The following is a 12,023-nucleotide window of genomic DNA, read 5'->3' as shown; positions in this document are numbered from 1 at the left end:
CTGCTGTCTGGCTGTTGTTTCCGGGGCAGGGTGAGTCTGTCCTGGCATTCACTGCACACGCTACCTGCCTGCAGTGTCCATCCCATGACGGAGACCTGTTCACTTCCCTGTTCCCGTGGCCTCCCCTCCTGCCCCCTTTGGTATGTCCCCTCTGCCTGTTGTGTGTTGTCATGATGCAGATGGTGCATTCCCTGGGGTAGGGCTGTCTCTAGTGCAGGTCTGGCTGGTGCCAGCACAATGGGGCCTGATCCTTGACAGGGGTGTTGGTAGGACCTTGATACCAATAATAATAAAACCCCTGAGCCAGTGGGGTTGCCTGGCCTGAGGCTGCATGTAACAGACTCTACCCTGTGCAACATGTGCCACAATCAGAGCAGGGGAAATGATGGGAGAAAGAGATTCATTCAGCACTACTGTGCTATGCACCCTAGCAAGCTCCCCTGCCAGCCCCACTGGGGCCAGACTAGGCCAGACTGGGGGTTCACTTCCCTGCTCTCACACAATCCCTGAGGGATCCTGGGTAAGTCATTTAGGGCACGGCTGCTCTGCAGCGGAGAGGCGCAATTCCTCGTGGGAGCAGATGTACATGGGAGAGCACTGCTCATGCTAGCCCACTAAAAACAGCAGCAGGGCCAGGACAGCCTGGTTAGCCACTGGAGTACGTCCCGACCTTGGATGGGATTGTAGGCGGGGAGAGCCCAAGCCCCCTCCCCCTCACACTGCTATTTTTAGCCCGCTCCCTGGAGCAGAGCTAGCACCTGTAGGTCTACCCGAGCTGGGAATGACACCCCGGCCCACCCCATAGCTGAGCCCCTCTTAGGGTTACCATAGCTCATAAATAAAAAAAGAGGACCCTCCACGGGCCCTGGCCCCGCCCATTTCCCCACCCCTAGCCCCGCCCCAACTCTGCCCCTTCCCCACCCTAACTTCGCCCCTCCTCCCTTCCACTCCCAGCCAGGGGGAAAGGGCTGCCCCAGTGCTACTAGCTTCAGGGTTTGCCAGGCAGCCCCCAGACCCTGCGCCCCCAGCCGGCGCTTCCCCAGCGCAGCTGGAGCCTGGGAGGGGAAGTGCCCAGCCGGGGGCACAGGGTCTGGAGGCTGCCTGGCAAACCATGAAGCCGGTAGCGCTCTGGCTTTGGGCAGCCCCTATGCCTCGGGACCCTGCGCCCCCAGCCGGGCACTTCCCCTCCCGGGCTCCAGCGGCGCAGGGTCCGGAGGCACAGGGCTGCCCGAAGCTGGTAGCGCTCGGGTAGCCCGGCTCTTAAACAGAGCCGAAGAGTCGGGAAGGAGCAGAGCCGCCATTTTCCCGGACATGTTCGGCTTTTTGGCCATTCCCCCGGGACGGGGGTTTGATTGCCGAAAAGCCGGACATGTCCGGGAAAAAGAGGACGTATGGTAACCCTAGCCCCTCTGTAAACTGGGGACAACGGGGCTGCCCTGCCCCCCGTCTGGGAGGGGGACTGAGGATTGAGCATCTCACAGTGGCTAATGCGTCTACTATTTCATAGGGTTACCATTCGTCCGGATTTACCCGCACATGTCCTCCTTTTGTGTGCTAAAAATAGCGTCCGGGGGGAATTTGTAAAGCACTCACAATGTCCGGGATTTCCCCCTCCCCCGGCAGAGCGAGCGGCTGGGAGGGCTGCAGGAAAGTCCCGGGCTGGACTCCGGAGCAGCTTCCTCCTCCCACCCCCCCCTCCCTGCATTCTGAGCCGGCCGGCAGCTCCTCCTCCTGCAGCCCGCTCCGGCAACCCTGTGCAGGGCCAGGGACCGGGTTTTGTGTTGTGCAGGGGAGCTCAGCCATGTGTCCGGCTGGCACAGAGCCCAACACCCTGTTCTGAGCAGCAGGGTAAGGGGGCCAGGGAGGTTCTGGAGGGGGCAGTCAAGAAACGGGGGGGGGCTTTTGGAGGGGAGTGGAGAAAGTTTTGGGCAGTCAGGGTACAGGTAGGGGGTAGGGTCCTGGGGGGCAGTTGGGGGGGGGTCTTAGGAGAGGGCAGTTAGGGGACAAGGAACAGGGAGTCTTAGGTAGGGGGTGGGGTTCTGGAGGGCAGTTAGGAGCAGGGGTCCCAGGAGGGGGCAGTCAGGGGACAAGGAGTGGGGGGTAGGGGGCTGGGAGTTCTGGGGGGGAGCTGTCCGGGGGCAGGAGTGGGGAGAGGGATCGGAGCAGTCAGGGGACAGGGAGCAGAGGGGTTTAGATGGGTTGGGAGTTCTGGGGGGGGCTGTCAGGGGGTGGGGAGTGGTTGGATGGGGCATGGGAGTCCCAGGGGTCTGTCTGGGGGTGGGGGTGTGGATAAGGGTTGGGGCAGTCAGGGGACAAGAGGCAAGGAGGCTTAGATAGGGAGTGGAGTCCTGGGGGGCAGTTAGGGGCAGGGGTCCCAGGAGGGGGCAGTCAGGGGACAAGGAACGGGGGGAGGGTTGGGGGTTCTGGGGGGGCGGGAAGTGGGAGGGGCAGGGGCGGGGCTAGGGCGGGGCTCCTCCCGTCCTCTTTTTTGCTTGTTGAAATATGGTAACCCTACTATTTCAGGGGCGGGCTCTGGCTGCGGTGCAGCTGGTGCTGGGCCATGCATGGGCTCCCTGGCCCCGGCTGCTGTCCTGCCCAGCCTCAGGTGGGTGCCCAGGGAGGGGACCCCCGTCCAGGTCCCGTGGGTTGGAGCTGCCCAGCAGCAGGGGGCGGTTCCTCCGGTTGCCCACCAGGTGGCGCTGCAGAGCTGGCGGGTGGGGGCTGGCCTGGGCTCGCGGCCCGGCGAGGTGTAGGTCAGGTGGTGTCACCTACGGGCAGCCCTTGTGACGGCTGGGGGACGGTTAGTGGCTGCGGATGCAGTTCCCGTTGCTGGACGCCGGATGGCGACGCGCGGGTACCGTTCCCCCGTCACGCCACCAGGTGGCGCCCAGCCCCCTCCGGAGCCTTTGAGTCGTTGGACCGGGGCAGGCTCCGTTTTGGTTCCGGGTCAAGCACAGGGCGACAGTAGCAGTTTCTGGTTCCGGTGTTAGCGGGCCCGGCTTTGAGTGGTAGGTGGGTGCGACCCGGGTCCCCCGCCCCGGGGAGCAGCGTGGGGCTGGGGGGCGGTGAATGCCGGGGTTACCGGGGGGCTGGGTGAGTAGCGGGGGGAGGGGCGGTATTGGGGGGCGGTGAATGCCGGGGTTACGGGGGGGCTGGGTGAGTAGCGGGGGGAGGGGCCGGTATTTGGGGGGCGGTGAATGCCGGGGTTACGGGGGGGCAGGGTGAGTAGCGGGGGGAGGGGCGGTGTTGGGGGGCGGTGAATGCCGGGGTTACCGGGGGGCTGGGTGAGTAGCGGGGGGAGGGGCCGGTATTGGGGGGCGGCGAATGCCGGGGTTACCGGGGGGCTGGGTGAGTAGCGGGGGGAGGGGCGGTGTTGGGGGGCGGTGAATGCCGGGGTTACGGGGGGGCTGGGGGAGTAGCGGGGGGAGGGGCGGTGTTGGGGGGCGGTGAATGCCGGGGTTACGGGGGGGCTGGGGGAGTAGCGGGGGGAGGGGCGGTGTTGGGGGGCGGTGAATGCCGGGATTACGGGGGGGCTGGGTGAGTAGCGGGGGGAGGGGCGGTGTTGGGGGGCGGTGAATGCCGGGGTTACCGGGGGGGCTGGGGGAGTAGCGGGGGGAGGGGCGGTGTTGGGGGGCGGTGAATGCCGGGGTTACGGGGGGGCTGGGGGAGTAGCGGGGGGAGGGGCGGTGTTGGGGGGCGGTGAATGCCGGGGTTACGGGGGGGCTGGGGGAGTAGCGGGGGGAGGGGCGGTGTTGGGGGGCGGTGAATGCCGGGGTTACCGGGGGGCTGGGGGAGTAGCGGGGGGAGGGGCGGTGTTGGGGGGCGGCGAATGCCGGGGTTACCGGGGGGCTGGGTGAGTAGCGGGGGGAGGGGCGGTGTTGGGGGGCGGTGAATGCCGGGGTTACGGGGGGGCTGGGGGAGTAGCGGGGGGAGGGGCCGGTATTGGGGGGCGGTGAATGCCGGGGTTACGGGGGGGCAGGGTGAGTAGCGGGGGGAGGGGCGGTGTTGGGGGGCGGTGAATGCCGGGGTTACCGGGGGGCTGGGTGAGTAGCGGGGGGAGGGGCGGTGTTGGGGGGCGGTGAATGCCGGGGTTACGGGGGGGCTGGGGGAGTAGCGGGGGGAGGGGCCGGTATTGGGGGGCGGTGAATGCCGGGGTTACGGGGGGGCTGGGTGAGTAGCGGGGGGAGGGGCCAGTATTGGGGGGCGGTGAATGCCGGGGTTACCGGGGGGCTGGGTGAGTAGCGGGGGGAGGGGCGGTGTTGGGGGGCGGTGAATGCCGGGGTTACCGGGGGGCTGGGTGAGTAGCGGGGGGAGGGGCCGGTATTGGGGGGCGGTGAATGCCGGGGTTACCGGGGGGCTGGGTGAGTAGCGGGGGGAGGGGCGGTGTTGGGGGGCGGTGAATGCCGGGGTTACGGGGGGGCTGGGTGAGTAGCGGGGGGAGGGGCGGTGTTGGGGGGTGGTGAATGCCGGGGTTACGGGGGGGCTGGGTGAGTAGCGGGGGGAGGGGCTGGTTACCGGGGGGGAGGGGCTGGTGTTAGCGGGGGAGAGGGGCGGTAAATGCCAGGGTTACCGGGGGGTTGGATGAGTGTGGGGAGCCCAGGTTTACGGGTGGGGATTGGGTGAGCGGTGGGGGCTGGGTTTGCGGAGGGGCGCGCGCGGGGGCGGGGACGGGTTAGCTGCGGGGGGACGGTGAGGCTATATCAGGCACGGCCTCGCTCCCTGCCCATCCCATGTCTCCTCTCCCTGACCCTGCAGGTGACGCTGCGGCGCGGAGACCCCGTCGGCATGAATCGCCCGAAGCCGGCCACGGTTCGCCGTCCCAGTGCGGTGCCCAAGCCCTCGGGTGAGTCCCAGCCCCTGGCAGTGGAGGGCTGCGAGAGGGGTCGGGCAGACCTTGGCCCCCCAGGGTAGCCTGGGTTGAGCGGGACCATTGGCCACTAACTTGGGAGGGAGAAGGGGAGGCTCTTATAGTGCCCCGAGCCTGGCCAGTTGGCTGGTGCTCAGTGGGGCTGTTGGTGCCCATCCCCCAGGCCACCCAGTAGGGCTGGCAGCTGCTTGTGAGCCCTGCCCCCTGGTGCCAGCCTCCAAGTGAAATCTGCCTTGGCTTTGTCTCTGCATTGTTTTGTCCTAAGGCCTGGGGTGCCCAGAGCACTGGGTGGGTTTGTGGCTCAAGGGAGGGGATGGAGACTTCTGACTTTGTGGTCTTATTTCTGTTTTCCTTTCGTAGCTCATCCTCCACCGGGAGATTTTATTGCCTTGGGGTCGAAAGGCCAGACCAATGATTCTAAAGCTGCTGTCACACTGCTCAAGCCAGCGCCAGCTGGATTGCCCTCTGAGCGTAAACGGGAGGGGTCCGCTGCTTTATCTAGTGCATCCAGCCTGACGGGATTGACCAAACGCCCCAAACTCTGCTCCACGCCTCCCCTGAGTGCCCTGGGACGTCTGGCAGAGGCCGCAGTGGCTGAGAAACGGGCCATTTCACCCTCCATAAAGGAACCGTCTGTGATTCCAATCGAAGGTAAAGCAACATTCTGGTTTCTGCTCCGAGTTGTGTGATTGTGAGAGGGGGTATAGTAGCATCCAGCTCTTCTACGCAGCATTTGAGCTGAGGAACCTTTTCTCTGGGGTCTGTATGCTGGTGCTTGGGGAATTCCGTGTGCTTCCCCAGTAATGCCACTGTTGGCGTAAGGCTCATGGGGAGTGTAACGCTAGCATCCTCCTGTGTTCAGTGCAAAGCAGGCACACTTTCTCCGCAGGCTTCCCACCCTGATATTGTAGTGCCGGGCGGGATTCCCTCTCCTGAACACTCTCCCATCCTTCCCCTCTCATCCGGGCATAGTGTTTTGCTTTTGGCCCTCCTCCTTTTCCCTCTCTCTACTGCTCCATCTAGTTTTTCACTTCAGGTGGATATCCAATACCAGCACTTGAAAGGTCTCTTCCTTGGGAAGTCATTGTCCCCATGTTAAAGCTCTTTAACTCTTTGTTGTGTAACTAATGTGTGGGGGTGGGGGCAACTGTGCATTTTAATGAAAGCTCTGAGGGTCTGCATGTTGCATGTCATTTTGTAGAATGTTTTTCCGCTCCCTGGTGTTTGATATAATAATGGGGTTAAATTCTAGCAGAAAGAAAGACAGACAAAGGGTATATCTACACTGCCCGCGGAATTGGCAGGCAGCAATTGATTCAGCGGGGATCAATTTATTGCGTCTAATCTAGACGCGATAAATTGACCCCCGACTGCTCTCCTGTCGACTCCTGTACTCCACTGCCGTGAGAGGCGCGGGCACAGTCGATGGGGGAGTGGCAGCCGTTGACTCACCACGGTGAAGACACCACGATAAGTGTGATCTAAGTACGTCGACGCTGAAGTTGCGTAACTTAGATCGATCCAAAATGAGAGAGATCAAGGAATACAAGCAAAAGGGGACAGGAGTCTTCAGCAGAGCTTTCATGGGTGGGGAAAAGCAACCAGGGTGCCGTTCCACTCTGTTCAAGTCTCCCAGGGCCCGTCTTTGCTGGATGGGGATCAGTATTGACAGCTGTTTGTCTGTGATTGCAGTTGTCCCCACTGTGCTGGTGGATGAGATTGAAGCAGCTGAGGCAGAAGGCAATGACGACCGCATTGAGGGGGTGCTGTGTGGAGCGGCGAAGCAGCTGAAAATGAATAGAGCCAAGCCTGACCCCACGTTGTACTTGAGTCTGATGTATCTGGCAAAAATCAAGCCCAATATATTTGCCACCGAGGGGGTTATTGAGGTGAGACTGTGTTTGTTTTGATTAACAAGTGTGATGAGATGTCACCTCACTGTGCTGTCAACTTTTGAGCACCATGGGCTCCCGACACTGACCTACTAGTGCTGGGATTGGCTCTGCGAGCCTCTGAGCACAGTGGCATTTGCCTCGGTGCCAGGAATTGGGCTGAATTAACACAGCTGTAACTGTGACCTTTATGGTGGGTTCCTCTGTGCCTTCCTTCTCTCAATCCTGTACTGTGACTGGGTTCTGGGGGATGCCATCTGGAACTGAGGTACAGCTGAGCCCTCTGTCTCACCAATCTAGGTTCCCTCTTGCACTGTGACGTTGTGACAAACTGCAAAGCCCTCCAAGCTTGCACTCATACCAACCTCCACAGGCAGGGACCACACCCAGCTGTGTTCATGAATGCTCTGGCCAGCCACTCATGAATCCACAATAGAGAGGCTACAGCCAAAATACTCCCAGCTCCCCAGCCTAAGACCCCAGAGCTCTACCATCCTGCCCTGGTCAAAACGCAGCCAGTATGAATTTATAACTCAGTCTGCCACTTCTTCAAAGGAAAGTGGATGTGCACCAACTCTTGTTCCTGAGCTGAGATTTATCTTCTCTGCACTTCAAGCACCACACAGTGTTTTGGGTAAAATATAAAATAGATTTAGTAACTGGAGAAGGATAGCTTTTCAGTGATTATAAATGATAGCAAACAGATCGAAGTAGGTTACCAGAAGAAATAGCACAAAACACAAACTAAGTCTGCAGTATTAGGGTCTGAATCAGTAATCTCTCATCCTGACTGATGATACAAGCCTTCCACCAAGTTTCTATACACAGGCTAGAAATCCCTTTAGCCTGGGACTAGCACTTCCCCCTGCAGTTCAGTACTTTTTCCTCCGGTACTTTCAGGTGTGTTGTTGTAGGGAGAGTGAGGTGCAGCCATGAGATAATTTCCCCCTTTAATATCTTCTTCCAATTTGGTGGAAAGCTCTTTTGCTGTGACCTGGGTCAAACAGTTCCTGTTGTGTAGTGTGCTGTCTCTGAGAGGTTTCTGTGGTACACAGTTCCTGGGGTAGTCCTTGTGCTTGTGTGTATTTCCTCAATAAGCCATTAACGTTGTTTGGACTTTCTGTTGTTCTACCTGAAAGACTGCTTGTGGGTGTTCTCTACCTCACAACATGTTTCAGTAGCACATACAGAGCCAAACCTCGTAACTTCACATACAGTGATAGCACATACAATCCAACGAGACAGTGTCTAGTAGATCAAGACTTTTAGACTGATACCTAACAAGGCATACTTTGTACTAAACATAGCCTAATTGTAGGATAGTGGTGAATAAGGGGGTGCCAGGGTGTTGCACCTCCCCCCCTTAGTTTACTGCAGGAGTGTTAGTCACTGACTAATACAGAGGCAGTAGCCTAAGGTTCTCTTTAGGTTTTGACTATACAACTCTCAAGTGTTACCGAACATTGTAGTGTCACCCACAGGTGTTCCCTTGTCTTCATCTTTTGAGGGATTGATTCTTGTCTGACATCTTCCAGGCACTGTGCAGCCTCCTCCGGAGAGATGCCTCCATCAACTTCAAAGCCAAAGGGAACAGCCTGGTGTCCGTTTTGGCCTGTAATCTTCTTATGGCGGCTTACGAAGAGGATGAGAACTGGCCGGAGATCTTTGTCAAGGTACATGGTAGCTATGGGGAGAGCTCTCCCACTGGGTGATGCCATGGTGGGCGGGGCAAGAGGAGCTGGCCAACGTCATTGTGCTTGTCACCATGTAGGGGAGGGCAAGGTGACATTGGAGAGGAGCAGAGGCCTTGTTGCTGTTACTCTGTGATGCTGTAGAGGGGAGAGTGCGTTATTGCTGTGGGGAGACTGGAAAAAAGGAGGTCGCTGTCTGAGGTGGGGGCAGATAAGCAACAGGACCAGTGGCTGTGTTGGAAGATTGTGGGAGATGAAGTCCCTGTTTCTCAAACGAAGGTCTGCAGCTCGGTTTTCATTCAACACTGAGATGCTGCTGCCTCCTGTGCCTCTCTCTAGCCTTCATATTCTCCCTTCTGAGATGCACAATCAGGAGCCAGCGTATCCTTGTGCAGTGCTGTTCCTGGATGGTTCATCTGTGGGGCTTGATCTCTGGGTCTGAAAGCATGAGATTCTGCTGCTAGAGTTACAGAGCCAGGTTTGTTAGTTCTGCAGCAGTAGCTGACTGAAATATTTTGAAGTGATCTAGCTATGAAACGGGGGAGACCCACAGTTTTGGGGAAGAAGGATTTCCCAGTGGTTAGGATACTAGCCTGGGGTTCGGGATACCTGGATTCAGTTCCCTGCCCCCTCAGAAGTTCCCTGTGTGACCTTGAGCAAGTCTCTCTGGGCCTCAGTTCCCCATCATGCAACAGGGATAATAGCCCTGCCCTACTTTACAGGGCTGTGGGGAGGATAAATACGTGAAAGATTGTCAAGTGCGCAAGTGTCTCAGTGACTGGGCCACGTAAGTACCGAAGATGGATAGATGTCAGCATTGCTCCCATTTATACTCTGCTTGTTGCCCTCCGGCAGGTTTACATTGAGGACTCGCTTGGAGAGCGCATCTGGGTGGACAGCCCTCACTGCAAGACGTTTGTGGATAACATCCAGACAGCCTTCAGTACAAAGATGCCTCCAAAGAGCATGCTGTTACATGGGGAGGTTGGCCGCAGTGGAGGTGATCTTAGTGCAGGTAAGGAGGTGCCTGGGCAATGGAGCCAAGGTGGTTGAGAAGAGGATCGGAGCCTAGAGATATTTTTAGCCTGATAGTCTAGTAACAGCTCATCAGAGGGGATCCCAGTTAGGGCTTACACGGTTTGGGAAGCACGCTCCTGTTTGGTGAGATGGGGCACCTCTCATTGCTCTCTAGTGCCCACTCCTCCCCTTGAGAGATGCAAGGACCACCGGGGAAGAAGGTCACTTTTCAGGAGGAATGGATGGGATTTGTGTGCTCCTCTAAGTACTGCAACGCCCTGAAAGGTCCACCTAGAAGATTGTGGGGGAAGCAGTGACAAGGTGTGGCTGAACACCAGTGCAGGGGCGCTGGTAAGAGGACTTCTGGGGAGGAGGCTGTTGCAGGTCGCTACGTGAAGCAGAATCCCTCAGTGCTAGTGAAGGGTCTCTTGGAAGGCGTGTTGCTGAGGAGTTGTTACATCCATTCATGACTGTGTGTTGGTCTATCTGTAGGGAGCAGCCCCCACCCTGCCATGGCAGAGGAGGAAGACAGCCAGAGTGAACTGCTGATTGCAGAGGAGAAGATGAGTCCAGAGCAGGAGGGACAGCTTATGCCCAGGTACAGTGCCCCTTCCCTCCCCAATTGCAGAGCCTTTTGGCATTGCAGCTCTCTGTGCAGACTCCTAATCCAGAAACCACTCTCGCAAAGCTTCTAGCGTCCCCCAACCAGCTCTCCTATGGCACACCCTAGAGAGATAGTCTCCCCTAGATACAGCCCAGTGACGTTGGAATGGTTTGTGCCAACTCCTGGAGACCAGAGTGGTTTGTTGTCCGTGCTGTTGAGTGGCCTGTGCTCTCCAGGGCTTGGTTATGTGTGGGAGGTGTTTCAGCAGATACTAGGTAAAGGAAGAGTTTGGACGTGAGCAAACATGGGATTATTGTGCCTCAGATATGAAGACCTCGCAGAGAGTGTGGAAGAGTATGTCTTGGACATGCTACGGGACCAGCTCAACCGGCGCCAGCCAATGGATAACGTCTCCAGGAACCTCCTTCGACTGCTGACAGCTACTTGTGGCTATAAAGAGGTCCGGCTGATGGCTGTTCAGAGGCTTGAGATGTGGTTGCAGAACCCAAAGGTAAGAGTGTTGGAGGCATTTTCTCCTGACGATCGAGGCTGTAATTACACTGTAACTTGTCTGGAGGCCAGGCCAGTAGGACCAGGAATTTCTGACTTTGTCTGTGATAGCGGTTGGTTGTTGATTCTTTCTGGTCTTATTGTGTAGCTGACCAGACCAGCCCAGGACTTGCTCATGTCAGTCTGTATGAACTGCAACACACATGGCTCTGAGGACATGGAGGTCATTTCCAACCTGATCAAAATCCGTCTCAAACCCAAAGTCCTTCTCAACCACTACATGCTGTGTGTCAGGTAAGCAAGTTAATGGGAGCGTGTGTCAGTCTGAATGCAGTGCAGTGTTTTCAAAGGGGCCCAGCTTCTGTTTAAAGAACTGGAAGGGAGGGCTGGTTGAATGCAGTCTCTCAGCATCCCCTCTTGAGGGCATGTGGAGTTCTGAGTGTCACCGAGTGATTGATTGGCAGACAGTCCTTTCTCTCTGCTGGAGGACATGGTGTCTTCCCTTCTTGTCTTTGTTACGGGAGCTTAGAGACTAGAACTGTATGCCCAATAGTAAGAAATCCCTAGTCCCTGGGATGCTCTGCTAACTCTGGATTCCCCTTGCAGGGAGCTGCTGAATGCTCACAGGGACAACCTGGGCACCATGGTCAAGTTTGTGATTTTCAATGAACTTTCAAATGCAAGAAACCCCAACAACATGCAGATTCTCTACACAGTGCTACAGCACAGCTCCGAGCTAGCACCCAAGGTAGGGACCGTGGCCTTGCAGGTGTTGTGTGTGTGATCAGTACATACCTGCGGGGGGGGAGTGGCTGAACTCGATCTTTATTTTTATGGAGTCTCCCCAACTGCACGGGTATTTCCTTTGGTTTGGAAATCTGTGTACAGTGTTTGTCTGAAACAAACGTGCACGGGCATTGTCAGACTCCCGAACCCTTTGGGTGTGTGCCTTTGTAATCACTGGTGCTGTCGTCTTCAGGAGAAACCCCCCGTGACTGTGGCTGTCCCATTAGAGCTCCCCAGTGAATTCATTCAGGCCTCGGTGTGGCGATAACGCCAGCAGGGACTCGATGTATCTAGTCTCTGTCCATGGATGTTGGTGCTGAATATTGGGCACTAAAGGGCTTCTCTTTTGTGGCCTCAGTTCCTGGCCATGGTGTTCCAGGATCTGCTGACTAATAAGGATGATTATCTGCGGGCTTCGCGGGCGCTGCTGCGAGAGATCATCAAACAGACAAAACATGAGATCAACTTCCAGGCTTTCTGCTTGGGGCTCATGCAGGAGCGGAAGGAGGCCCAATATACAGACATGGAATTCAAGGTACCACCTCATCTTGCCATACCACCTCTGCTTCTCATCCCAGCACTCCAACTGGTATCCTGAGGGACTCTGTGGCATTCTGCTTCTCTGATGGCTTAACCCCCTCCATGCAGTGCTTTCT

General features: G+C 57.7%; 1 protein-coding gene across 1 annotated transcript in view; it reads left to right on the top strand.

Annotated features, from left to right (window-relative positions):
- Positions 1-2,959: 2,959 nt before the first annotated feature.
- Positions 2,960-12,023, top strand: part of INTS1 (integrator complex subunit 1) — a 36,754-nt gene continuing 27,690 nt past the window's right edge. The window contains exons 1-11 of the mRNA XM_054042494.1: positions 2,960-3,008; positions 4,756-4,843; positions 5,228-5,518; positions 6,560-6,756; positions 8,295-8,432; positions 9,306-9,465; positions 9,960-10,065; positions 10,396-10,582; positions 10,730-10,875; positions 11,188-11,329; positions 11,726-11,902. Coding sequence (XP_053898469.1) covers positions 4,786-4,843; positions 5,228-5,518; positions 6,560-6,756; positions 8,295-8,432; positions 9,306-9,465; positions 9,960-10,065; positions 10,396-10,582; positions 10,730-10,875; positions 11,188-11,329; positions 11,726-11,902 — 1,602 coding nt within the window. The 5' untranslated portion in view covers positions 2,960-3,008; positions 4,756-4,785. The remainder of the gene's footprint in view (positions 3,009-4,755; positions 4,844-5,227; positions 5,519-6,559; positions 6,757-8,294; positions 8,433-9,305; positions 9,466-9,959; positions 10,066-10,395; positions 10,583-10,729; positions 10,876-11,187; positions 11,330-11,725; positions 11,903-12,023) is intronic.

This window comes from Malaclemys terrapin, chromosome 10 (assembly GCF_027887155.1).
Source record: "Malaclemys terrapin pileata isolate rMalTer1 chromosome 10, rMalTer1.hap1, whole genome shotgun sequence".
NCBI lineage: Eukaryota > Metazoa > Chordata > Testudines > Emydidae > Malaclemys > Malaclemys terrapin.
Note: the sequence above shows the minus strand (reverse complement) of the source record. Positions and strands in the feature narration are given on the sequence as shown.